Here is a 26,953-nt window from a genome sequence, read left to right as displayed (position 1 = left end):
GTCCATCACATGTTCCATTCCTCTCTGCTACACACTTATATTCCAGATCCTTCTTAAGAAAGAGAGATCAAAAGGTACAAGGGAACAACTCCTCTTCTGTGGAGTATGAGGTTGCAAGGATACGTGATTACAGGTACCGCAAGGGCAGGCTCCAATATCTGGTTCAGTGGAAGGGATATTCTACAGCAGAGGACTCATGGGAACCTGTTACACACATCAAGGCCTCAAGGTTGATTCATTGGTTTCATTGTCTGCTCCAGGAAAACCCAGATCTCATACCCATAAGAAGGGGCATACTCTCATGAATCCGCATTCATGGAAGTTGTGGTCTAGATTGTGCTGCCATTGATTGCACCACCACGTTAGTTTCTAACGTGCCTCTGTGGTCTAATTCTCCCTTCTGCTTTCCTGTGGCTCTTCATCTACGGCTCGCTCCGCCCCCTTCCTCACGTTGCAACCCTTGCCTTTCCTCTTTGGGTGAAGACTCTGTTTTCGTCGTGCATCGACTCTGCTTTTCTTGCTCGCTTTGCCTTGCTAGCCTAGCTATTTTTCTTCCACTGCCTAAGGCTTCTTTCTTGGTTTCCCACTGCCCTCCCATGACCTGCTTACCTTGACTCTGTGCTGCCTCCTCGATCTACTTGCTTACTCACCTTTGTCCTGAAGCATTATTGCTGGCAACGGACCAGTTTATACTGCTTACCTTGCCGGCCCGACGCTTTCATCTGCTGGGTTTTTTATGCCTCACAGCTTTTTCCCTGCAAGCGGGCTGTGTCCGGGAGGTACGCCTCTAACCCCCTCTGTTACCATCCTTAGGGCATAGTGGCGACCTCCCGGAACAGACCCTATCTCTTCAACAAGAATGGGACATCAATACCGCAACCAGAGGACACCAAATCAAGTCACTCTGAACCATCCGCCTCCTCCTCCTCAGGTGAGAGTGAAGGGTAACATTGTGACAATCGTGAGAGCTTTATGTGGTATAAATTGACCTTTTGTTTTCTGTTTGGTTAGACAACTTTATAAGTGCAGATTCCTGTTTGTGCTACTATTTCATAGGGCCCATGCCACTTAGAAACAAGCTTGTTTTCTGAGGTGGGTAATAGGTCCAATACGTTTTTTCCTATAAAAAACAATCTCAAGCTTACTTTCTTGTCATAGTTAGATTTTAGTTTTCTCTGGATCTTTTCCATCTGAGTACTGACTAGATCTCGAATAAGTCTCATATGTTCTTGCATTCCGGGGCAGTTTGCCATATGGGAATGGGCGCCTTTTCCCATTCTTCCCAGGTTTCCCAGAGCATGTCCAGGACATCTCTGGATTCTCTGCTATAAAGCAGCTCAAAAGGGGAAAATCCTGTAGAGGTTGTGGGGTTTTCCTCACTGCAAACAGTGCCCACGGGATCATTCGATCCCAGTCTTTCCAGACCTTCTCTACCAATATATGCAGGATTAATTTTAGGGTCTTGTTTAATCTTTCTACCATACCATCAGTTTGGGTATGGTACACAGATGTTTAGAAGGTGGTAATATGGAGTAGCTCTTTGACCTCTGCAATGAGCTAACTCATAAAATTTGACCCCTGATCGGTCAATATTTCCTTGGGAAAGCCAACCCTGGAAAAATTTGGTAGGAGGTGTTTAAGGATTTTATGTGTGGTATTATTTCATATTGGGAATGCTTTGGGGTATCTAGTGGCATAGTCAACAATCACGAGGACGTATTTGTTGCCTAATCTGGATGTTTCTAGAGGTCCAGCAATGTCCATTTCGATTCTTGAAAAAGGGACTTCTATGATGGGTAAAGGATTCAAAGGGGCAGGCATTGGAACGTGTGTGCTAGTGTTTTGACAAATTTCCCATGTCTTGATAAAGGTCTTTTTATCGGCGTGGATACCTTTCCAGTAAAATTTCACACTAATGTGTGCTTGGGTATTGCATATCTCCAAGTGACCCCCGGTAAGGTGGGAATGTGCCATCTCCAGTACAACCTTTCAGTGGGTCCTGGGGATCACCAACTGTGTTTTATTAACCCTTCAGTTTTGTTTCTCTCCTGTACAACAATCCCTGCTTTAAGGAGAAGAGGGGGCTTCCTTTTCCTCTACCTTCCCCTTCCGGAATAGCCTCTAGAAAGGCTTCCTCAAGAGCAGGGTCTTTTTGCTGGGCGAAGGCTAGATCGGGATAGATGGTGGGCTCCTATCCCTTCATTTCTTTGATGTTAAAAGGTTGTTCAGCTTCCCCAAAGCCCAATGCACCTCTATCTGTTTTGTCGGGTTAGCTCTCTTTAAACTGAGGAAATAGTGCCTTTTCCAATATTCCTTGAGCAATTTGGTCCCCATGATGAACTTCAAATGGGGTTTTGCCATGATTCTGTAAGATTTTGGGGCTAGTCTAATGTAACACCCTGGAGGGCGTATCAAAGCTAAATCGGTAGGAATCATTCCTCTTTTAACGGGGGGATGACAGCTTCCCTACTACTACAAAGCCTATCAATTATTTTCTGGCAACAGAACGGATACAATCTCGATTACTACGTTGTTTAAATTGTAGGGTTCCCCAATTTGTTTCAATTGAGTCACATCCCACTTCTGACACCATATGAAAGGAACCCTTGGTGGCAATAGTAAAGACAGACACAAGTGATCACAGTTCAAGTTTATTTATTGAACTTTATAATGGGTGAGATAAACGCCTAATCTAAACCTAAATCTAAAATGGGAGTATCTACAAACATCAAATAATAATAAGGCAGTCCTAGTGGCATCTTGCCAAATAAAAATGGCCTATAATTTAAAAAAAAACGATTGCCAATCCTTAGCTCTATGTTTACGAAAAGAGTGTGGGAAATTATTCACCAGAAAAGAAAGAAGTGTTCACAAAAATGATAAGTCAGGATGGTATGGGTCTCCCTTCCCACTGTTTTTTAGCATGAGACAAGGCTAGATTTCTGAGCAGAGCACACTTCTGGGCCTCGCTAGCACGAAGTTACACTTCCATTCAATGATACCAGGACCTTCAGTGGCCAAGTCTCTTTCCTACAAGTCTCTTGCCTTAGAAGCCCTGCTGCACAAAACAACAAACAAACAAAAGTTCCTTAGGTGATCTTGTACTGTGGGCGATTGTTCTTCACCACTTGGATCTCCCTCTGCCAGGCTTGGATCCTTCTTACAAATTGGGCCTCCCTATGTCGGGTTCACTACGGCCGTTCACTCTTAATATCAACACAAGGTTCTTGTGTGTGGCAGACTTCACCCCGATTCACAGGCAGGATTCCCTTCCCCTAGCTTTCTTTCAGCAACGGGTCAGAGACTTTCAATCGTACAAGGGATTTGACGTGACCCCTGTAGGACCACTCTGATGCCTCAGACCACCCTCTCCCAGGGCCTTCTGGTACTTGCAGTTTCAAAACAGGTCCGGTCAGAGACTTTCGAATGAGCACACACGTGGTACCGGCCCCCTCTGCACCCGAACCTTAACTTAACTGTATTTCTTTAAAGTTCATAAACAGACAAGTTCTTTGTTCATCAATTCCTTGCATTCATAAATGTTGCTACTTGCAACCTTAGGCTCAACACAGTTCAGATTTGCTATCTGCTTCCTCCGACTCACCGGCTGTGCTGAACCTGTTGGCTTCTCTGATCTCTGGAACCAAGGATAGTGCCACGGTAGCCAGCTTCCCTCTCGCCTGCGCTATCAATTGGGGAGGCCCCCGTGCACCATTGACATATGCTACTATGCACACCAGCTGTAACTCCCAGTCTTATGATTTCCCTTTCAAAGGCTTTGCAGGTCTGAGTTAAAAAGGGCAAGAGCAAGGACGTCCCTTTCGGTCTCGCAGCCTTTATGCTCCGTTTGAACTGTTGGTTTGGTGTAGCTGTCTCCTCCTGCATTCGGCCTTGCTTGTAAGTGTGCTCTCGTGCTCTGCCTTTTATCTCTGTGGGGAAGGTAAAGGGCCATCAGGTGTGTGTGGTTATTGTCAATTGCCTGACTCTGTCTGACCCATGTGTTGTGACATGTCAAGTAAATGGCTCCTGGTGTTAGTGTGTTGTCAGTTCCAGTTAGGAAAGTGTTCTTATTGGAAAAAAGGGTGCCGGGGAGGGTGGTAGAGCTTCTAGGTATCCTAGCGGGTAGGATGGGGAAAAGGTGTTACAAGGAAGGGGGTACCGTGTCTCAACGGTTGGTGTCCCTCTTCCACTCCCCGAAGACCCCTCATCCAGGTGATCTTCCCCCACTGCTCCATCCCGAGGAACTGCATCCAACAGCGATGGCCGTGTCCCGACCACCTGGATGACAGATCCCCGGGGACCAGTGGGTGAGACACCTTCAGGTTTCTCACAAGGTGCAATTGTTATTGATGAAAGCAAATTAGTATATAAAGTTAGAGTGAATAAGAAAGAGGTGCATAGAATTAAAACGTCTAAAAATATTAACAAAGAAAAACAGGGGATTAAAAGATGGTTTTGTGCAACAGTAATGGAAGAAAATGAGAATAGGGTGATTGAAGAAGTTGTTGAACATCATCAGATGATGATGACGTGGTAGAGATAGAGGATAAGGTAGAAGAAAATGTCAAAGATGTGACTGTAAAACTTCAGTTTTTAATGAATGTGTGGTTAGATTGAGAGTATGGGAAATGACCTGCCAAATATCTCCCTGGAATTGAAAATATGTACAATGGAGTTGAAGTTGGACCAACTCTCATATAAAAATGTTGGGAAGAAAAAGGGGACAGGGACAGGTTTGGGTGATATATTAGATTCCTCCTCAATTGTGTTTGCATCTATCCTTCCGAGTGAAAAGAACTTACCATTGAATAGATCTAAGATGTTATTAATATTGTCACTTATTCCTAAACTGTCAGTAATTGCATCGAGGGACCTGAACTTTTTTCACATACTTGATTACAAGCAACCAGGAAAATGTGAAGTACATTTTCATTCTTTGTTGGTCAAGGATGTGGTATGGATTTGTCGGGAGGTGTTCATTAAACAAGGGTTCGATTATTATGAGAAAGCCAAAGTTTTAGCAAGGACACATTTTTATAAATTGGAGAAAAATCTTAATATAAAGTGTGTGGAGGGTGAAGGGCGAGCGAGGCAGGTTGTCATCAACTTTGAGTAAGCAGGTTGGCCGTGGCTTGCCTCGCTTCTCAGCACTCTCCCCCTGCAAGCTACCCCATAATGAGTTAAAAATGATGTCCTGGAACACCAGGGGTTTTAATCGTTTCCTCAATGAGGTTATGAGTAATGAATTCTTGAAATATGAGATTGTGTGTTTACAAGAAACGTTGCTCTCTGAGATTCCGATATTGGATGGATTTAGTTTTTTCCAAACAAGTGCTACCAAAGATTTTAGGGGCCATCCAAAGGGTGGGATACTGACAGCTGTCAAAATTATCAAGGGAAGGTCAGTAAAAAGATACAGCTCACCATCGAAATCATTCTTAGCTACTGAAATAACTGATAATTGTGGAAAAATTAATTCCTTGGTATTAGTTATTAATGTTTATTTCAATCCACTAAAAGTGGAGCTTGACATACACCTGAATGATATTGATAATGTTTTATCATTTTGGCAGGAGTTTTGAACCGTGAATGTCCTACCTTGACCTCTGAGGAATTTGATTTTGAAGAACTGTTCGAAGTGTCTGGTGCAGGAGGTCTCAATGTTAAAACACGAAAGTGTAATAATGGAAAGATGTGGGCTGCATTTTTAGCTAGATGGGGTTTTAGACAATTCAATACACTTTTTAAAGGAACTACAGAGGGAGAATCTGTCATAGATTATATATATGCAGCCAATATTGATGTTAACTTGGTCAAGTCTTTTGCAAGTCCTTTGCAGTAACTAAGACGAAAGGAAGTGGCCATGCATTACTATCTGCAGCGATTATGCTGGGTATGATATGATATGATATGATATAATATGGCATTTATAACGCGCCTATACACAAGTGTTTCAAGGCACGACGCGGTAAGAGAGGGGGAACAGAGGGAAGATAAAGACAACAATCCTACTAGGCCAAGTGTCATTCAGATCGCGCAAGTGCAGGGGACAGGGGAAGAGGAAAGTACGGAAAGGGAGATGGGGTGGGGACAGTGCAGTACATGGGGTAATAGAATAAATAAAACAATAAGAAGTAGGGCCAGCTGGTGGCAAGTGCAAGGGTAAGTGCAGACATCAGGTGTCGAGTGCATGTGGAGGACTGTAGGGATACAGATAACAGTCCCCAAGTGCAGAGGTTGCCAGGGAGGCAGTGCAGGTGTGTAACTGGCGGGGGAGGGAACCTGGGCCGAGATCAGAGGCTGGCCAGGTAAGCAGTAAAGTTTCAGCCAGAAGTTCAACAGGGGAGAGGAGGAGAGAAAGCAGAAGCAAAGAAGAAGCTTTTGAGGTGCTTCCTGAACCGGAGATGGCCCTCCTCAAGTTTCAGGGAGGCAGGGAGGTTGTTCCAGAGGGAGGCCCCAGCTGAAGAAAGAGATCTACCACCAACTTGATGCTTGGAGAAGCGACTGAGCGAAGAGCACGAGAAGGAAGATATTTAGGAAGAGAGAGTTGAAGGTATTGAGGCCCCATGCCCCAGAAGGCCTTCTGGACAATGCAGAGGGTTTTGAACTTAATCCTCGCAGCCACTGGGAGCCAGTGCAGAGATTTCAGTCCTGGAGAGATACGATCCCTGGGCTTGAGGCCAATGACAAGTCTCACAGTCCTGTTCTGGATGAGTTGCAGAGGGCGGAGAGTAGAAGCAAGCAGATTTAGAAAGAGGCTGTTGCAATAGTCCAGCCTAGAGAGAACCAGAGATCTGGAGACAGTGAGCTTCTGGGGGAAGGAGAGGAAAGGAAGATTACCTCTGAGGAGGAGCAGCTGGTAGTGTGACTTCTTAGATACGTCAGAGATGTGTGGAGAGAAGGAGAGCGTGGAGTCGAAGATGACCCCAGGGTTTTTAACCTTGCAGGTGGCAGCAGGAAGAGGGTCAAGAGAGGCTGGCCAGAGAGTGACAGGAAAGGGTGGAGCAGGTGTGCCGATGCGGAGAATCTCAGTCTTACTGGCATTAAGGCAGAGATAATTGGCGGCACACCACTCCTGGATAGCAGACAGACAGTGAGAGATGAGAGACGAAGAAAAGGTAGCTGAAGGTAGCCTGAAAATGAGCTGAGCGGCATCTGCATAGCACGGAAAGTTAGGGCAGAGAGCGGCAATGCAGTGGATAAGACGTGCCAGGTATTGGTTGAACAGCCAGGGAGAGGTTAGATCTCTGGGTGACACCACAGGTAAAGATAGAGATAGAGGAGAGGAAGGACCCAAGTTGGACCTGGGAGGGTCGATCAGAGAGGAAAGAGGTCAACCATGCCAGGGCCTGACCGGTGATACTCAGGTTATTACTGAGATGGTTGAACAGGATGGCATGGTTGACCATGTCAAAGGCAGAAGAGAGATCAAGTAAGATGAGGACACAGGGGTGTTAGAATCAAGGTTTGAGAGCAGGTCTTCATGGGTGTTCAGGAGAGCAGTTTCCATGCTTCTGGCAGCTCTGAAGCCAGACTGATGGTCAGGAAGACAACCAACAGATTCAGTGTGAAGATTAAGCTGGGAGATGGCCAACTTTTCCAGGAGTTTACCCATGAAGGGAGTGATGGAGATTGGGCGATAGTTAGCCGGACAGGGTTTGTCAACAGCAGGTTCTTTAAGAAGAGGGTGCACAAGGTAGTGCTTCAGGGCAGATGGGAAGACTCCAGTGGCAAAGGAGTGGTTGCAGAAGTTGGCCAGAGCAGGAGCCAGGGAGTCAATGTGGTCCTGGATGGTTTTGGAGGAACAAGGATGAACGTTTTTTGATGAGACTTTCATAGATCGGACTTCTCTAGAAACCTCATCTGGGGAGAACAGGGGAAAGGCAGAGAAGGAGGGATGAGAGGTGGCCAAAGAAGGGTCAGAGGAGGAGCAGGGAGTAGAGGAGTAGGGGGAGAGGAAGAGAGAGAGGACAGGATGTCCTGAATGTTAGAGATAAAATGAGAAGCCAGAGCAGTGCAGAGGGCCTGGGAAGGGACAGGAGAGGTAGAGACTGCAGCAGGATTGGCCAGTTGCTTGCAGATTTTAAAGACTTCGGCCGAGTTGTTAGATGCAGCAGAGACGCAGGCTTGGATGTGAGCTCTCTTCTTGGTGTGTACAGAGAGCCGGTATTGCCTTTGGAGCAGGCGGCAGGCCAGTTTGTCAGAGGATGTACCAGAAGCACCCCATTTCCACTCAGCCCCCCTGCACCTGCGTTTGAGGGTGACGAGGTCTGAGTCGTACCAGGAATTGCAGTTGGCTTTGGGCTTCAAGCGGATCCTTATGACAGGGGCAAGAACATAGAGAGTATCAGATATAGCAGAGTGGAGCATGGAAAGGACTGTGTCAGGGTGTCAGTCAGCCAAAGGAGGACGGGGGGTGAGAAAGTGGCAGCGAAAGCTTCAGCTGACACATGCTTCTTGGGTCCGATAACCGAGAAGGTAGGTGGCAGTGCTGGAGTTGGCTTGGCCTTTGGGGTGGAGAGGGTGAGCTGGGCGGAGAGGAGAAAGTGATCACTGCAGGAGAGAGGAGTGGTGAGAGGGATAGAAAGGGGAAGGTATGAGGAGATCAGAACGTCCAGAGTGTGCCCAGCAGAGTGAGTCGGGCCAGAGGTGAGAATAGAGAGTGTGAGAGAGTCACAGAGGTCACGAAAGAGTTCAGAGGAATGACAGGAAACATCCAGGTGGATGTTAAAGTCTCCAAGAAGGAGGAGTTGAGTGGTTGAGACCAGGAGGGAAGAGAAAAGGTCCGCCCATTCAGAGAGGGTAACTTAGTAGATGGTAACGATATGACCAATTGTGTGGATTCATTAGTAAATACTGAAGGAAATAGAGTGGCACATTTTTCTAAAAATCATGAGTATGTAAATAGAACGTTGAGTACTTGGCAGAGCTCACTTCATGCTTCCCCATCAGATACTGTTACTCTGTTCCTTCTGGGTGCTCTCGGCGCCATAGGATTTCCACAGTGGGTGACCGTACTTACACCTAGTGGAGGGCATACCCTTTATTGGGTCCTCTTGCAACCTCTCATGGTTTTGAATCTCATTAGTAATCCCTGCATTTGGTCCGACCACCATCTGCTCACATTCTGTGTAAATATCCTGGTGCCTCCAGCAAGACTAGATGCTAATCCAATATTAGTCATTAAAACTAGGAACTGGAAGAACAGCACTCCTGCAAAACTAGCCCCTTGCTTAGATGTAAGCTTGGCTCCTTCGAAAACTGCGAGAAATCCGATGAATTAGCTTGTAACCTTACTGTTACCCTTGAGGGGGCCATTAACCCCCTAGCACCTATGATAAATCGTTGTGTAAAATCTGAGACACTGTGCAAGTGCTGGTTTAACTACACCGTTCTCAACCTTAGACACTAGAAATGGTCAGCTGAACCTTACTGGAGTAATAATCCCTCACCCACAACTCTGTATATTTTTGGTCATACAGTTCCAGGAAGCTATTATACAACCCAAATCTTCTGTCTATAACTGTAGGATTATACAAGCTAAATCCAGCTCTAAGGAACTGTTCGCCATCTTGCAGGAATTTAAAAGAAAGCCTTGCACCAGAGCTGGACCTCGGAAGAACTCAGATTACTAGGAATTTACATAACTTGGCGAGGGATTTCTTATCTGACTCTCCTGAACCGAAATTCACTATAGTCCCTAATACATTTTAATTCCAATTTACTCCCATTACTGAGACTGTTATATCCTAGATCGTCACTAGCATGAAACCCACCTCATGCCGGGGGATGTTTGCCCTTCTGCAATTTTTATTGGTTGCATTAATGTGCTATGTCCTTAGGTGACTAAGCTAGTCAACCTTTCATTTGCCGAGGGGTCTGTGCCGCTCTTCCTTAAGGAGGGATGAATCACCCTGCTTTTGAAGAAAGACAACCTTGATCCCATGTCCGCGAAAAACTATCACCCGATAACCAATGTCCTGTTTCTCCTCAAACATCTGGACAAGGTCACCTACCTACAACTCCTGAGTTTTATTGAACTGAACAACATCCTTGGAATACATCAGTCAAGTTTCAGAGCCAGACATGGCACTGTGACTGCCATGTTAGACCTTAAAGCGAACCTGTTGAATATTGTTGATCACAGCCAACCAGCACTCTTAATGCTCCTCGATTTATCCACTGCGTTTGATTTGATGGATCATGCTCTATTGGTGGACAGACTGCAATCCATAGTAGGCTGCTCGAGCTTGGATTCTCGATGGGTCGCAACAGTTCTTGGCCCTCGTAATGCTAGAGTGACCATTGGCGAGGCCCGTTCTAGTTCAGCACCTATTACACGTGGTGTCCCTCACGGGTGCTGTATCTCATCCTCTTTGTTCAACATGTATATCAACCCCCTCCTGACACTTCTAGAGTGCCTGGGTGCCCTGTACACTCACTGTGCCAATGACACTCAGGTCATCATAAAACTGTCGTGCCTGTACGCCTAGGTGCTACAGAACCTCAACACTACCTATTCTGCTATCCAATACTGGATAGCAACTAGTTCTTTGGCCCTCAACACTAAAAAGACCGAACTACTGTTTGTATCCTCTGGCCCCAAACTTAAGACCTTGCTGTCGGAGTGTAACAGCTTCACTATCTCAAATACTGTTATCCCTGTGGCCAAGATAGTGAAGACCCTCCGTGCCACAATGGATGTCAAACTCACAATAAATCAGCACGTCTCCCAGATTAGATCCTCTTGTGGCCTCATCAATAAACTGCTCTGCAATATCTGGCCATTCGTGTCACGCAATAATGTGTCCATCCTAGCCTATGCCCTTGTCAATACCCGCCTAGACTACTGTAACAGTCCCTTGAGTGGATGGTCCCAGTCCAAACTATCCGCACTATAGATCGCTCAGAATGGAGCTGTTTGTGCCATTTCTGGCTTATCTAAACAGGCTCACATACCAGTTTCCAGGCAGGAACTTAATTGGCTTCCCATGAAGCATAGAGTCACACATAAGATTCTTACACTTACTCACAAGTGTGTACTCAATACAGCTCCGAAGTACCTCACTGACTGCTTAAAGCCCTGTTTCCCCCATCATGCACCCTCAGATCCAAGAATCAACTCAGACTTGTGCAGCCCAGGTTTAGGCTGGTAAAAGCTGGAGGTTGCAGCTTCCACATACTTGGGCTGACTGCCTGTAATGCCCTTCCGAATGTCCTCAGAACCACAGAAACGGCAACAGAGTTTAAGAAAAAGCTGAAGACCTACCTCTTCAACATCCCTCCTGACTGACTCTACTGCTTGTTGTAATCGTCTGACTGATTGGTTTGCTAATTTACTCTTCTACCTGTCACCCACGTCTGTCTTTGTTGTCTCTATGTGCGCTCTGATGCTGTCGGGCATGAAGCGTGTTATAAAAAAAAAAAATGTTGACCTCAAATATAATAAAATATTTGTATTAAGAGTTTTAGAAAGAGATGTTTGAATTTCATCTCCCTTACGGATATAAAAATGACACTCTTGTTGATTGTTTAAAAAAAAAATGTTAAGACTTGGGATAGAATTTTGAATATGGAGGATCTACAAAGGTTGCCTCGATACAAGGAACAGAGTTTGATGTACACTCCTATGGAACAACCAAGGCCATACCTACCTGTTTCCGTCACCTTCAGCTCGTAGATGATACCTTAAATTGTGGTTTAACTGCCTGCCAACACTTGAGATCTTAGGCCGCCAATTGCACATACCACATGAATTGAGAACGACTTTGTTTTCACTTTGTCACTGAAACACTTTATCACTTGGGTCTGGCGCGCAATACAAATAAATAAACAAACAAACAAACTTGGTTATTGAGTGTAAAGCATTGATTGATTTTAGAGTAGTATTTTTTAAACATCATGTCAATTGTATTTTTACTGTTATTGATAGCCACCTTTGGCAGAGGCGAATGAATGGCACACAAATGTCTCTTCTTTTAGCTTTGATTAATTTTTGTAAACATATTTTTGATGAATGACAAAGGTTGATGCATTAGGACACGCTCTTTTAACAATGTTATATGATAACATTTTACTGGTCTGTGTTAATGCTGTACATTTTTTAAAGATTGTTTTGATTGTATTACTTGATGGAATGGACCTGTGCTTCATATTATTATGAATGAATTTGTGTAAGGTATTATGTTTACCAAAATCACAATAAAAATAAAGTATAAAAAGAAAGCCTAGTTTGCAGATTTTCTGTCTCGCCTACCATCTCTATTACTCTCTCTGCCATCTAAAGGCCTCCAGACCAACCTCCCTCTTCCTAGCAGAATGGGCCGACCTGTCTTCCTCTCTTCTTGCCCCCTTCCCCAAAATTATATTCCTTGGGGACTTTAACATCCATCTCGACTCTCCTGATGTGACCACTGTTATCTTTTGTGACCTCTGCAACACTCTTTCCCTCACTAGCCTTCCCTCTGGCCCAACCCACTCTGCCGGCCACACCTTGGATGCTCTTATCTCAACAGATATCCCTCACTCCAACCCTCTTACTACTCATCTATCCTGGTCTGACCACTCTCTCTTCTCTTCCAACCTTGACCTCCCTGTCCCCTGATGATGCCTCCGGCCCGCACTGCCGGTTTCTTTCTCCGTCATTCGACCGATGAAGCATGTGTCAGTCGCTGCATTTGCCTCTTCCTTCATCTCTCCTCCTCCCCCACCTTCATTTGACTCTCCTTCTGACTCTGTTCTAGCCAACCTCCATCTTTCTGTCTCTAACAACCTGGACGTCCTTGCCCCCGTCATGAGGATCCGCATGCAGCCTGTGTCCAAGTGAAACTCTTGGTATGTCTCTGACTAGACCGCTTTGAAATGCAAGTGCAAAGCTGCAGAGCGGAAGTGGCAGGCAGCTAGCTCATCCTCTGACAAACTGGCTTGCCACCTACTCCAAAGGCAATATTGTCTCTCCATCTGCTCCAAGAAGAGGGCTCATGTCCAAGCTCACATCTCTGGAGCCACCAAAAACCTGGCTGGCCTCTTTAAAATTTGCAAGTAACTTGACAATCCTACCACAGTCTCCTCCTCCCTCCCAGGCCCTCTGCTCTGCACTGGCCGCCCACTTTTCCTGCAAAACTCTGGACATCCTGTTCTCTCTGTCATCTGCTCCCCCCGCTGTCCCCTTTTCTCACCCCCATTGGACCCTCTTCTCCCCCCATACTCTCCTCTTTCCCATTTCACCAGATGAGACCTCTAGTGTTTTCCGCTCTATGAAAGTCTCCTCTAAACAGGTTCTTCCCTGCTGCTCCAGAACCATCAAGGACAACACCACCTCTTTTGTCCCAGCCTTGACTGACCTCTGCAATCATTAATTTGCCAATGGCTCCTTCCCTCAACCCCTTAAGCACTCCCTTGTGAACCCTCTCCTAAAATATAAGTCTGCTGACCCTTCTTGTCCGGCTGACTATCGGCCTATATGTACCACCCCTTTTTTGGGCAAACTCAGGGAGAAGCTGGTCATCCCCCAACTGACCATCCACACCAAAGTGAGTGGATGCCTCCATGACCACAAGTCCAGTTTCAGGGCAGCCATAGGCAGGGAAACCGCTCTCCTAAACACCCATTAAGACTACTCTCTAACCTGGACTCTAACACTCCATCTGTTCTGATCCTCCTCGATTTTTCTTCTGCCTTTGACCCAATCAACCACTCCATCCTCATAAACCGTCTTCATGATACCCTGGGCATCACGGACAGGGCTCTGGCGGGGCTTATCTCCTTCCTTTCAAACAGACCCCCCCCCCCAAGTGCAAATTATCTCCTTCACCTCACTCTCTGCCTGTGGCATCCCTCAGGGCTCTATCCTATCGCCATGGCTCTTCAACATCTACCTGGCCTCTCTGGCCCACCTGATCTCTACTTTCTCCCCTAATTTCCAGTGTTATGCAGAGGACACACGGCTCTCTTTCAAGCTGCCATCCTCTACCTCTTACCCCTTATCTCTCATACCTGACTTCCTGACTGCTACTCAGGCATGGTGCTCTGCAAATGGTCTCTGCCTTAATGCCAGTAGACAGAGATCCTTCTTATTGGGACACCTCCTCATTGTCCCCCCCCCACTCCCTGACCTGACTCCCCGGGTCCCCTCCCCTCACCCTCTTGTGAGGCAAAAAACCTTGGAATCATCTTTGACATTTCTCTCTCTTTCTCGCCACACATCACAGACCTTGCCAAGAAGTTCAACTTTCAGTAGCATCTCCTCAGGGGCATTCTACCTATCCTCACCTTCCCCCAGAAGCTCAACGTCGCCAGAGCCCTGGTTTGCTCTAGGTTAGACAACTGCAACAGACTTTTCCTCAATCTGCCTCTTTCCTCCCTTCGCCCCCTTCAACTAATCCAAAATAGTACTGCAAAATGTATCCTTGGCCTCAAGCCCACAGACTGCATCTTTGCAGCCCTAAACTCTCTCCACTGGCTCCCAGTGACTAAAAGGATCAAATTCAAGACCCTTTGCATCATCTACAAGGCTGTCTGAGGCCTGAGACCGCTTTACATTCAGCTTTCCCTCCCTAAATACCTCCCAGCCAGAGTCCTTTGGTCCTCTGGCTCCAACTCTCTGCAGGTCAAATGTTTCTCCAAGCAGAGAGTGGGAGGTAGATTCCTTTCCTCGGCTGGATCCTCCCTCGGGAATGGCCTCTCCCCCTCAGACTTGAGCCAGATCTTCTTAAGTTCCGGAGATTTCTCAAGACTCTACTTTTCTCCTCTTGCTTACATTTCTCCCTCCTGTGCTAATTTTTCCCTCTGTGCTTCGACTGGGGCCTGGTCCCTTCAGAGTCATACAGGGGCCAGACCACCCCCTGCCAGTCCCCCAGCATTCTTTGCCAGCACTTGCCTTTGCGCCTTCTTCCCTGTACTAGCCCAACTTGGTCCTCCCTGTCCACTGCACTCATCTCCCCCCTCTTCCCCTCGCACTTGCCACCACTGGCCCGCCCAGTACTTGCCCACCCCCACCACACCCCTGGGCGCACCCCACTCCTGCAAATCGCCCTATACCCCCTACCAACCTACCACCATGCCATGCACTTGCACAGTAGGATTATCACAAGGGCAATATAACCGTTTTTGTTGCTCTACTTTTGTGATTCCCATGCCCCCTGCCCCACTGCGTCTTGTCTTGTGGCATCTGGAAACACTTGTGTATAGGCGCCATACAAATGCCCAATGAATAAAATGTTACTTTTATTAAGCACCTTACAGCCTTAAGAGCAGAAGCAAGAGTCAAACCCGTGCTGTCTTGCATTTAATACAAATGCGTTGCCCCTGAGCTATCCTCCGAGCCACACACAATTACAAAAATAACTGACTCTCAACACCATATTCTCTTGACTGGATTGGATTGTACTTCTTGTGGCCAGTATCAGATTTAGTCTCAGTCAGTGAGTGTGAAATTTCAGTAAGAATCAGGTGGGCCTTAAAATCGGCTGTAGTTACTTGCTCCACACGGCAATGCAGATGAATGTTGATGCAATGCTTCTGAAGAAGCCTGGATGAAACAGAAACAGAATGAAAAATCACAGAAGGGATTACTGGAGAGTAATTCATGTACGATAAAGCGTCCTAATGCTATTCTTTTTTTCTCAAAGAGTTGCACTTTGTTGTGCACTGTTTGCATGGTATAAGGCTGAAAGTCGTGTTTGAAAAAACGTGTTTTTCTCATTCTGCCTGCCCACTGCATTGTCTTTTTTTTACAGTCTGACCATCTGCCGTTGGATTACCCTGTATCTGTAATATCAAACCTACAAATGGTGAGTCTTGATATGGTGGAGTTGATGACATAGGGACTTGTTTATGAAGATAAATGTGCACGTGTGTGTTTTGCAAAGTATGCTAAATCTATGTCCAATGTTCCCAATCCACAGCCGAGAAGTGCTAAAGGTGCACACCATCATATAGCAAACTGCACCTCTCCCAAAAGAAATGTGCTCCCGTTCTTCAGCTGATAAAAGTGTCCTGATATCTGCGTGCACCAACACACCCAAGAGTTCTCCCACCTTGAGGTCTCGCCTATTTTATAAAGGAGATGAAGTGAGCGATTATTGTGCCTGCTGTGGATCAAACAGATCTGGCGCCAGGTGTATTTATTTATTCTATGGTGCATTTCTAAGGTGCTTATACAGCAAGTGAATTGTGTTTTAAAGCGCCCACAGGGCAACATGGAAGGAAAACGGGCTTGAGGCAAAAAAAGCAAACAATTAAACACTGAGGATAAAGACAGACCTATTAGGCCTTGTGAGCATTCAGAACGTGCAAGTGCAGAGGGAGGAGGGTGGAAGAGGGAGTTGGGAGTAAGTGCTAGGGGTGCCCGTGCTTGTGAGTGAGCAGCAGATGTAAGTGCTAGGGAGTGGTCTTCTGCTCTTCTGCCAATAAATAGGTAAGTGCAGTTCAAGTGCATAGGCCAGTGGGTGCCAAGGCAAGTGCTGGGAGGGGGCGGAGGCTGAAGGTGATTGGGTGTGGGACACATAAGTGCCCTGATCACCAATCGCATCAACTGTGGGATTAGCAGAGAAGGGAGGAGGGGAAAGGGAGGTGGAAAGGAAAGTCTTGAGCTTCTGGAATTTGATGAGATCTGGCTCAAGACGAAGAGGGGTGTGCGGGCTGTTCCATAAGGTGGAGCCAGCTGAGGAGAGGGATCAGCCACAGACCCCCTGTTTATTGAGCGCTTGACACAGAGTGATTTGGTACCACAGCCTTATATATGATGCAAAGGGATTTGATTTTGATCCTTGCAGCAACCGGGAGCCAGTTGAGAGTTTATAGGGCAGGAGAGATGCAGTGCCTGGGCTTGAGGCCAAGGATAAATCTCGCTACCCTATTCTGGATTAGGTGGAGGCATCATAGTGAGGAGGGTAGATTCAGGACAATCCTATTGCAGTAGTCTAGCCTAGAGAGAACCAGAGCCCTGGAGACATTGAGCTTCTGGGGGAAAGTGAGAAAAGGGAGAATTCATTTGGGAAGGTAGAGTTGAAAATGGGACATCTTGGCAAGGTCCTGAATGTGTGGGAGGAGGGAGAGAGGAGTCGAAGATGACTCAGAGGTTTCTGGCTTCGGATGAAGGCGATGGGGTAGAGCCACTAGATGGAGACGAGAGTGAGGGGAATAAAGAGGGAGCAGGAATCCCAAACGGAACGATATCAGTCTTGCTGGCCTTGAGGCACAGATCGTTGGAGGTGCACCAGGAATGAATTTCAGATAGACATTCTGGAATGATGGAAGAAGTAAGGAGAGGAACAGAGGGAAGTTTGAAAAATAGTTGTATGTCATCTGCGTAGTACTGGAAGTTAGAGGAAAAAGTAAAAATGAGGTATGCCAGTGGAGCAAGGTAGGTGTTAAAGAGCCAGGGGGAGAGGATGGACCCCTGCGCGACACCATAGGTGGAGAAGGAGGTAGGGGAGGAGAAAGTGCCCAGAATGACCTGGGACGGACGGTCCCTGAGGAAGGAGGACAGCCAATCCAGTGCCCTCTCCAAGATACCCACAGTTTCATGAAGCCATTTTATGAGAATGGAGCGGTTGACTATGTGAAAACCCCCAGAGAGACAAAGTAGAATGAGGACAGCTGGAGAGTTTGAATCAAAAGATGCAAGCAATTCTTTACACGTGCTCAGAAGAGCACTTTCCATGCCTCTGGATGCTCAGAATCCACATTGATGATCATGGAGGCAGCTGAAAAGTTCATTGTGTGAGGTAAGTTGGGGGAGGACCAGCTTCTCCAGGAGTTTCCAAGGAAGGAGGTTATGGATATGGGACAGTAGTTGACTGGACAGGTGGGGTATGTTGAAGGATTTTTCAGGAGGGGGAAAACAAGGGAGTGCTTTAGAGAGGAGGGGAAAGATCCAGTGGCAGAAATCAGCAAGTGCAGGGGCAAGAGAACCAATGTTGTCCTTAATGGTTCTGGAGGAGCAGGGGGAAACCTGTTTGGAGGCGACCTTCATGGAGCGGTCAATGCTGGTGAACTCGACAGGTGTGATGGGGAGAAGGAGAAGACAAAGGCAGAAGGAGGGTGGAAGGCTGGAAGGCAATAGGAGGCAATGGGGGAGAGGCGCAAGGGTGCTCAGGATATCATGAGTTTTTATGGCAAAGTGGGTGGCCAATGCGTTGCAGAGGGCTTGGGAGGGGAGAGGTGAGGAGGAGAATGCGGATGGGTTGGATAGTTCTCTGCAGATTTTAAAGTGTTCAGTCGTGTTGTTGGATGCACCAGAGACACGGGCCTGAGTGAAAAGCTGTCTCGTACTTCAAAGTTTGCACATTTTTGTGTCTCGAAAAAATAATTCTTTATGTGACACGTTAAAAAACAAGGCATCAACACATTACGGGCCTGTTTCACCGAGTGTTTTCCTATGGGATTGCACCATTGTAAAATGCTTCTGTAAATCAGGCCCTAGGAGAACGTAATACGTTGCTATTAAGGATTTTCAAACAATTGCAAACATCAAATCCCCTATTCCTCTTATTCAATGACCAGCATTTGGGAAATTGCAACCATCAAACCCCCTATTCCCCTTAATCAATGACCGGCATTTGGGAAATTGCAAACATCAAACCCCCTGTTCCCCTTAATCAATGACCGGCATTTGAGAAATTGCAAACATCAAATCCCCTGTTCCCCTTACTCAATGACCAGCATTTGGGAAATTGCAAACATCAAATCCCCTATTCCCCTTACTCAATGACCGGCATTTTGGAAATTGCAAACATCAAATCTCCTATTTCCCTTAGTCAATGACCGGCATTTTGGAAATTGCAAACATCAAATCTCCTATTCCCCTTAGTCAATGACCGGCATTTGGGAAATTGCAAACATCAAATCCCCTATTCCCCTTACTCAATGACCGGCATTTGGGAAATTGCAAACATCAAATTCCCTATTCCAGTTGCTGAATGACCGGCATTTGGAAACTTAAATGTCTTATTTAATGCGACGCTCAGTGAAGAACTGCTGTCTAATTATCATAATTCAAAGCAAGCCATAAACAAGTTGAAGTACGTATTTAATTAAAAAAGATTATGTTGAGCTAGTTAGCAGTGGCAACACCTGTTGTAATGAAAGGTTATTTGGCAGGGGTCAACCACCAAGGAAAGGTGACCAGAGGATCTGCCCCATTCCACCTCTGGGGCCCATGGTTCACTAGCACACAGTGTCACCTGGGCCCCTGAGTCACGGCCCTGGTAGATCTCGGACCAGGCAGGGGATTTTATCACTCCTAGTACAAAGGTTTGAACAAAATACAAATTGGGACAAAACAAGTTTGCTCCTATCCGTGCTAACTAAGGAGCAACACTGGTGCAGAATGCATGTGCTCAATTATTTGCACTGTTTCAAGTGTTACGATAATGCGACCATTGGTGTTAGTTGCTGATAAATGTCACCTTTTGAACTGATGCGCAGTTTGACATGTTGTGCAAATCTCTACTTGGGATTCCATGCTTTTGCCCTGTGCAGGGGTGGACTGGGAACCAGAAGAGGCCCTGCAAAGGTTTTTCAAAGTGGACCCATGTTACACATTTTCAGCAAGTCCAACCATTTTCCTATGGGAACATGTGGAAACACCACACACAAGCGGTGCAGAGGCCTACTGGGAAATCCTCAGAATTCCCTATAGGCCAGGCTACCTCTGGCCCTGTGACTACTTCTCTTTTTGTTCACTGTATTCCATACTTTGCAGTTTCATAGTTAGGATTCCACTGTACATTGCAAACTAGGTTTTCAGATTGCCAATCAATTCTGCACCTTAATGCGATTTTGCAAATAGTTTGTAGCTCTGACAGCACAATTGTTATCATAACTTTTTCAAGTGACCAAACTGTGCGATCCTCCACACATGTATTTAAAGTTATTTGCCAATATTTGAGTAACTTGGAAACATCAATACTCACAGCTCGATAAAAAACACAAAGCGCCCGATTCATGGAATTTTCGGCACGGTTCAAAGTGACTTTACACTGCTGAAAAGTGACTTTGCACTGCCGACACAAACCGTTATTCATGAAGCTGTGCAAAGTGGATTTTTGCTGTGCAAAATGACTTTGCACTGCAAAAATACACTTTTCACAGTTGCATGAATCAGGGTTTGTGCCTGCAGTGCAAAGTCACTTTAAAGTCACATTGAACCGTGCAAGAAATTCCATGAATCGGGCCCTTACTGTATAATAATATCTAAAGACCTGAAATTCTTCCATTTTTTTTGGATTTTCTAACAAAAAAAGAAATCTCCCTAGAGACGGTGGGGCAGATTCACAAAATAGGTGTTTTCCAATGAGATGCACAATGGCACAAAGATGCGCTTGAGCTGTTGACCATCTCTTTGCACCTCCTATTCACAAAACAATCCAAAAAAATGCGCTTGACGGAAGGGAGCGCAAGTGGCAGCACAATGGCACAAAGAAAGACGCAAGTAATGGGGCATGTCACACACTGCTCATGCTTAGGGCCAGCCTCAGGGCAGGGCGGGCCGAGTGACCGCCCGGGTTTGCCATGCCCCCCAGGGTGCCATTAGTCCCCTGCCATGCCAGATCGGGGGAGTCTTTCAAGGGCAGAATATTATGGGTCCACGTGGCCAGAATAGCTGATGCTCTTCATCAACAACTGGGGGAGAGATGCATATCCGCATGTCATATCCATGGACAATTATGGTGGCGTCTGGCAAAGGTGGGCTACGTAACTGCTCACCGGGCATGCTCTGGCAACATTGACATCTGAAGTTGACGCTACAAATTATTGGTGATTGGGGTCGAGGAAGGGATATCTTCCATTGTCTGAAACCATCTAGTTTTACCTGGCATGGGTAAAGGTGACACGAGGCGGCCATATGAGGTCCCAGTTCAAGTTGGCTCACCCTCCTCATATTCTGCCTTGCACTCATTAGCCAACTCATGAGTTTCTGCTACTGCGGGATGCCGACTGCACCAGTCATTTCTGAAAACAGTGGCAGAATCAATGTGCTGCCCTTAAGTAATTATGGTGTTTTTCTTGGCAGTGTAGCATCACCTGTATGGGTTAGCTTTGCATTTGCCCACTTTTTGAGGGCACTTGCTCCTCTTTGTGTTAGGAGCAAATGTTAGTGTTTATTTTTTGGTGCACATGAGGAGGCCAAGTTTTGGGAATTCGCTTTTTAGAGCAGTTTTGCTCCCTTGTGGTGTGCAGTCCCCTTGTGCCTGCCTAATTGGGTTGATGTGCATGCTTTCTGCCCACCTTGCACTTCTTTTGTGCTCATTTTGCTCTTTTGTGAAATGCACATCTCTGAGAACCATGCGCAAGTATTCGTTGCTCATTTTTTCGCGCATTTGCTCTGCATCTCTGATTTGTGCTCTCTTTTTCTTTTGAGCATGTGCCCTGATGTGTTTAAATGTTGTTGAGGTAACACTCTCTTTTATAGTATGTCTTAAAGTTTGGAATTTGTTCGGTCTTAAAAATTAAACCAGAAAGCCCATCATGCCTGTAGTGCACAATAATGGACGTAAACCAGGGCAGAAAGTGCAGTGCCAAGTGCTGTCTAATTAACATACAGAAACAGCAACCTTTTCAAGCATGCCATTTCATTTTGAAGTCGCATGGCCAGGTAAATAGTGTCCTCTCACTTAGGGGGATTATGGAATGTGTGTTACGTTTTTCTTTTCCACACCAATTGTGCAAACCGGCAGTAGCATGTGAGGTGCATTCTTCTGTTGCAATATCTGCACTGGTTGCAGAATGTTCCTTTACAAGTAAAATACCTACATGTAAACCCCCACCACTGTGAAGCCCTCCAACTATCTTGCCCAGCTTAACCCTCTTAACTGCTGCAGACATGTCCCCACGTTATGTACTAATTGAAGTAAATGCAGCGCGAACGTGACTGTGATGTTCTTAGCACTGTCCTGCACTGTCATCCACAGTTCTGGCATTGGAGGGGAGAATGCAGCTCTTCATCGCCACAATGAGAACTTAGAAACTATCACAAACTCGTCAGCGAGGCGGATCAATGAAGCGAGAATGTACAACAGCATTTCGTAAACCCTTCAAAGCTCCACTCAATCACTACCAACAAGTTGCACTTGGCATGCAAATGTATGCATATTTATTCAGGGTATACACAACTTTCTATAAAGAAAACCTAACTCTTTTGAGGAAAGCTTATGGCCAGGGAGCAAGCCCTCCTATCCAGAGCAGCCTCCTTTCACACCCTCTCATCTCTCAAATTCCAAATCAGTGATTCAAGTGCAACCGCCTTCTCAGAACTACCCTCATACAGTGGCGCCGACCACGGGCAGTGATTTATTTCAACCCCCTACCCAGTACCAGTAGCAGTACCCTGAGTTATGGATTGTTTGCAGCTCAAAGTAGAATGTGAACCTGTGGTAGCTCGGGTGGAACCAGGGGAGTTGCTAGGTCTGGAAAAGACCCGGGGCTATGCTGATGTCGGAACTGTTGGGACTGGGGGCTAGCTAGCCTTTTGGCTGTAGCTCCTGAGATTCTATCCGGGCCTACAACCAAAAGATCAGGGGCTATAGCCCCCTTAGCCACCCCCCCTAGCAACGCCCCTGGGTGGAACACATACAATCAGCTCTGCAAGATCCTGCACTGTTAGTCTCGATACCAATTCCAACCTTCCTATAAAAAAAGACACTCTGCTACAAAGAACAGCGGTTTTCTGAAACGGAAGCCCACGATTTGCAGTCAATTACTTTATGTATGTTTAGTGTTTTTTGTGGAAACGCAGCTTGCGTTCACGCCATGCATAGCAACACTATCCATGCGGTTGTTAAACATTGTTTAATAGGGCAGGTGATCAAGGAAGAAATGAAAGGCATATCGAGATGACCCATATCAAAGGTGATATGCTAATCCAGGCTTGGCTTTCAGGCTCCCATGACACTGCAGTCTGGTACTTGTATTGATCTGTTTATAGTGGGAACATTAAACTATTAATACTCTAAAGGAATATATCAGGATGTGAGTTATAGCATACTGTTTTTCATCACATCTCCTCCACTCTTACAGCAGACAACTCGAGATCTTTGTTTCTGTATGACTTTGAATAAAGTTAATCTACATTTTCAGTATTTTCAGAGTGGTTGTCTATTTTTGTTCCTTCAGCGTTTTGGAATATTTGGGACTGACAAGATGGCGAACAAGAGAACATTTTCATATGAAGTCTAAAAAGGACCAATTTGAAACGTAGGTCTTGGCGTCCATGCTCCCACCTTCTACGCATCTCCTTGCTAGTTTGCGTGACGTTGGGCTTTCCTTTGATGTCCCTCCCAGCTCAGTCAAAGGATGAGCTTTAGAATTCTTCCCAGTCCAGCTAACACAACAAATCTAGACGTTGGCACCCATGCACAGGCTACTAGTTTACTATTGCCATACCACGATGGAGACAACATTGCGTGTTGGTACAAAGCTAAAGATGCAAAGTCTACATGTGTAATCAGAAGCCAACAGAAAACCTGAACACAAAGCCAGGCGACCCCACTTGACCAGTCTATGTGATCCTGGGAAACACACTTGTTGCATTCTTGATCACATCCCCAGAATGTGATGATGTTGGCAAGGAAGGGTTCTAGAATGTTACTGAGGTCCACCTTTGGTGGTGTTTAATTGCACCTACACAAGTAAAGAAGATGAACAGCGTTCATTGTGTAGTGGCTACTTCAGCTGGCGACAATATGGCAACCCCACCAGAAGACATAAAAGCATTCCGGTGGCAGAATTGGTGTAGTGTCCAGAAGAGAAGCAGTGGTCGAGTGAGCCCAATGTACGGCAGAAGAACAGGTGCCACTACAGCTGGTCCACACTGTGTTGAATGCCAGAGACCCCCCATTAAAAAATAATTGAGAAGGACACCAGTGAAGTGTGGACCAGAGTGCAAGCTTGCACCGCCGCAGGGGTTGGCTCAACACAAGCACAATGCTATGAGGGTGGAACATTGTTGCCTGGTGACACAGGACACTGACGCCCAATGCTGATGGGGAATGTAGAGCTTTGTTGGCAGGCAATACTAGACAACGACAACAATCAAGCTAAGCAAGTGACAGCAGCCCTGCAGCGCTGCCTGATGATAAATGAAAGACGCCAAGCACAGAAGGGCAGTTCAGCCCCTAGCGCGCACAGACAAAAAAACCCTAAATCAACAGTACACCTAGTACAGCCATCCCAGGTCACTACAGGAGTACAAGTGACTGGTGTTGTTGATTCCATTTCTATAGGACAAGAAGAAGTCACCACAGGGCGCAAAAGAGCACAAGCACAAACAACTACTGCAGCACAGGCAGCAGCACATGTCAACACCTCTCACAGTGCATTTAGAGGAGGCAAACAGCCAATGTTTACCAATATGGAATGTCTTCCTTGCTTCCCCTGATGGACTACCGGTACCATGGAGGCAATGATGTGAAGGCTTTAAACACAACGAGCAAGAGGCATATGGCACCAACTATGAATCAAGAAGGTAAACATTCCTTTTTATGGAATGCGGGATGGCGGGATAGGAGACATTTTAAAATCTGCCACCTATGAGTCAAGTTGATGCACGAGCACACAATATGGAAAGTACCTGAACATGTTTAAAAAACATTATGAAAATAAAGAAGGAGAAATAGTAGAGCAGTCCATGATAGCTCTAAAGGGCCTGCCCAAGATACGCAACTGTGGCGAATACACAGATTGCAAGGTCCAAGATGCCGTATGGTCCAAGGGAGACCCCAGCTTAGATTAAGTGCTACAAGTGGTGAAAGAAGTGGAACATGCTGCACGGAGTGTGAAAGTACTTGAGAAGAAATCTCAAGAGAGGAGGACCCCGGAGTTGACAATGACAACAAAGCAACCAATACCACTGAAATCCACATGGTGCCGACAAAACTAATGGGCAAGAGCAAGACCACAACTAAGGGGAATCTGGCACAGAATCAATGGGAGAGAAAGACATGTTTAGCTGTGATAGTTCATATCACTGGGCTAGCATTGAGGAATGCCCCGCCATCAGGAGGATGTGTAGGGAATGCAGAAAGAGAAGCCACAAGGCCAAGTGCTGTAGGAACATAAGTGCCCCATAGCCAGTAGGGGACCTATGCGAGAACCTAGATGAGGTGGTGCTTGCAACTGAAGAAGATGTCAGGGGAGAAAGAGAGAGTCCTATAGCCTGCATCATGGTGGAAGGAAAATCTGTTAAAAAGTCTGTAGACTCAAGTACAAATCATACTGCCCTGCACAAAACATTGTTGATTGCATTTTCGGAGGGTACAAAATCCTGGGAAAAATCGGCATTAATCTACAGGGATACAGGACAAATAAAGCTAGGCTGGTAGGATGGATGCACTTGGAACTGGACTTTAAAGACAGTCTGAGGGACCTTGACGCATGAAGGACTAGGGTACAGTGGACGTCACACTAGGGATAGTATTACTGGCACGCCCTGTCGAAGTCCCTTTTCGAATATCAAAAACAATAACTGTAATACTCTGCAGCTTCCACTAGATGTCAGCCTATGCACAGCATGTGAATCTAAGCAGATACAAGCATCAGAAATGTGATTATGGGGAGTAATGTATCTCATATATACATATATATAATGTCTTCCACAAGGGCAGCACACCACTCACGTGTTGGCCCAATCAAAGGAAGCTACAGTGAAATTACACCATAATACGGAAGAAGTGGTGATGGCATATAATGATGAGTTTAGCAGCATTAATGATATCTTCAGGAGAGTTATAGGCTGACTTAACGGATTTGTGCACAGTATTTGACTAAGGCCTGGTGTGCAGCTGGTTGAGCATAAAGGGCGTAGCATTCCTGTCACAGTACGAGAGGAGATCAAAGCAGAATTACTAGCCATGGAACAAAAAGGCATAATAGGAAGATTAGAGGCTTCAGAATGTTTTTTTTTTCTCTCGATAGTAGTGGTTTGCAAGCCCACAGGAAATATGAGACTATGGGCCTCATTACGAGGTTGGCAGTAACCCGCCAGTGCTACCGGCGGGTTGCCACCAACCCTGTAACACTGAATCTGGCACCTGACTTCCCAGTGCCACTGGGTCATTACAAGGCTATAAACAAGGAAAGGGGTCCTGTCTATGTGATTTCTAATCTATTGCACTTTATTCTAATGCAGTTATTACTTCTTGTAGGGCTGTCTGCCAGCATATCATTAGTTGGCAAGCAATGCCTCGCTGTGTACAGAAAATACAGTGGAAACTCAAAAGAGAATGGTGTTCAGTTTATTACTCATGACTGACCCATTTTTTAAAAAATATATTCATGTTTTAAAATATATGGGGCCTCATTACACGCAAGGCGGTAAGGGTTTACCGGTACCGGTAAGGGTACCGGTACCGGTAAACCCTTACCGCCTTACTACGAGGTCCCTTTGCGGGTCCTCCCTTAACGCCTGGTTTTTACAGGCGTTAAGTACGGGACCCGCAAAGGGACCTTGGTGCTAATTACGGTACCGCAATTTGCGGTACCGTAATTAGCACCTTCACCATTAACATGTAGCCCTATGGGGCTAACTGGCAATGGTGAAGGGGCAATGTTGGATGGCGGAATTAGCGCCCCCACACACCTTGGAATATGGCGGCAATTCCGCCATCCACCAAGGCGGACCCGGTAAGGTACCGGCGGCGACCATGGCGCTAATAGCGCCATGGTCTACCGCCTTCCGTGTAACGAGGCCCATGCACTTTGTAACATATGTGAAAAGCGCACAACTTGAAAGTCACAGAGTGCAGTACATATCATCTCCTGGATCTGGACATTGTACAAATGATATGTAGAGTAGGGCTAATGAACATCAGACATTTACTTCATGCTAATCTTCATGACAAAACGCAACATAGGCATTGCATCATGCCTTTGCAACTTGTCAGATCATTTGAAAAACATACAGATGTCAAATGCAGTCACAACAGTGTTCGTTATTTTCACAGGTGAGCAT

General features: G+C 46.1%; 1 protein-coding gene across 8 annotated transcripts in view; it reads left to right on the top strand.

The window, feature by feature from the left end:
• FLT3LG (fms related receptor tyrosine kinase 3 ligand) overlaps window positions 1-26,953 on the top strand; it is a 619,298-nt gene that overhangs the window by 364,528 nt on the left and 227,817 nt on the right. For 7 of the 8 annotated variants that reach the window (XR_011260435.1, XM_069606286.1, XM_069606316.1 and 4 more), the window contains one exon: window positions 15,738-15,791. Coding sequence is in view for 7 of the 8 variants with exons in the window: in XM_069606286.1 (XP_069462387.1) it covers window positions 15,738-15,791 (54 nt within the window). In the remaining variant the exon portion in view is untranslated. Of the gene's footprint in view, window positions 1-813; window positions 932-15,737; window positions 15,792-26,953 lie in introns of all 8 variants that reach the window. The other variant, XM_069606326.1, reaches the window with a different exon arrangement.

This window comes from Ambystoma mexicanum, chromosome 1p (assembly GCF_040938575.1).
Source record: "Ambystoma mexicanum isolate Mex_15411 chromosome 1p, UKY_AmexF1_1, whole genome shotgun sequence".
In the NCBI taxonomy this organism is placed as follows: domain Eukaryota; kingdom Metazoa; phylum Chordata; class Amphibia; order Caudata; family Ambystomatidae; genus Ambystoma; species Ambystoma mexicanum.
Note: the sequence above shows the minus strand (reverse complement) of the source record. Positions and strands in the feature narration are given on the sequence as shown.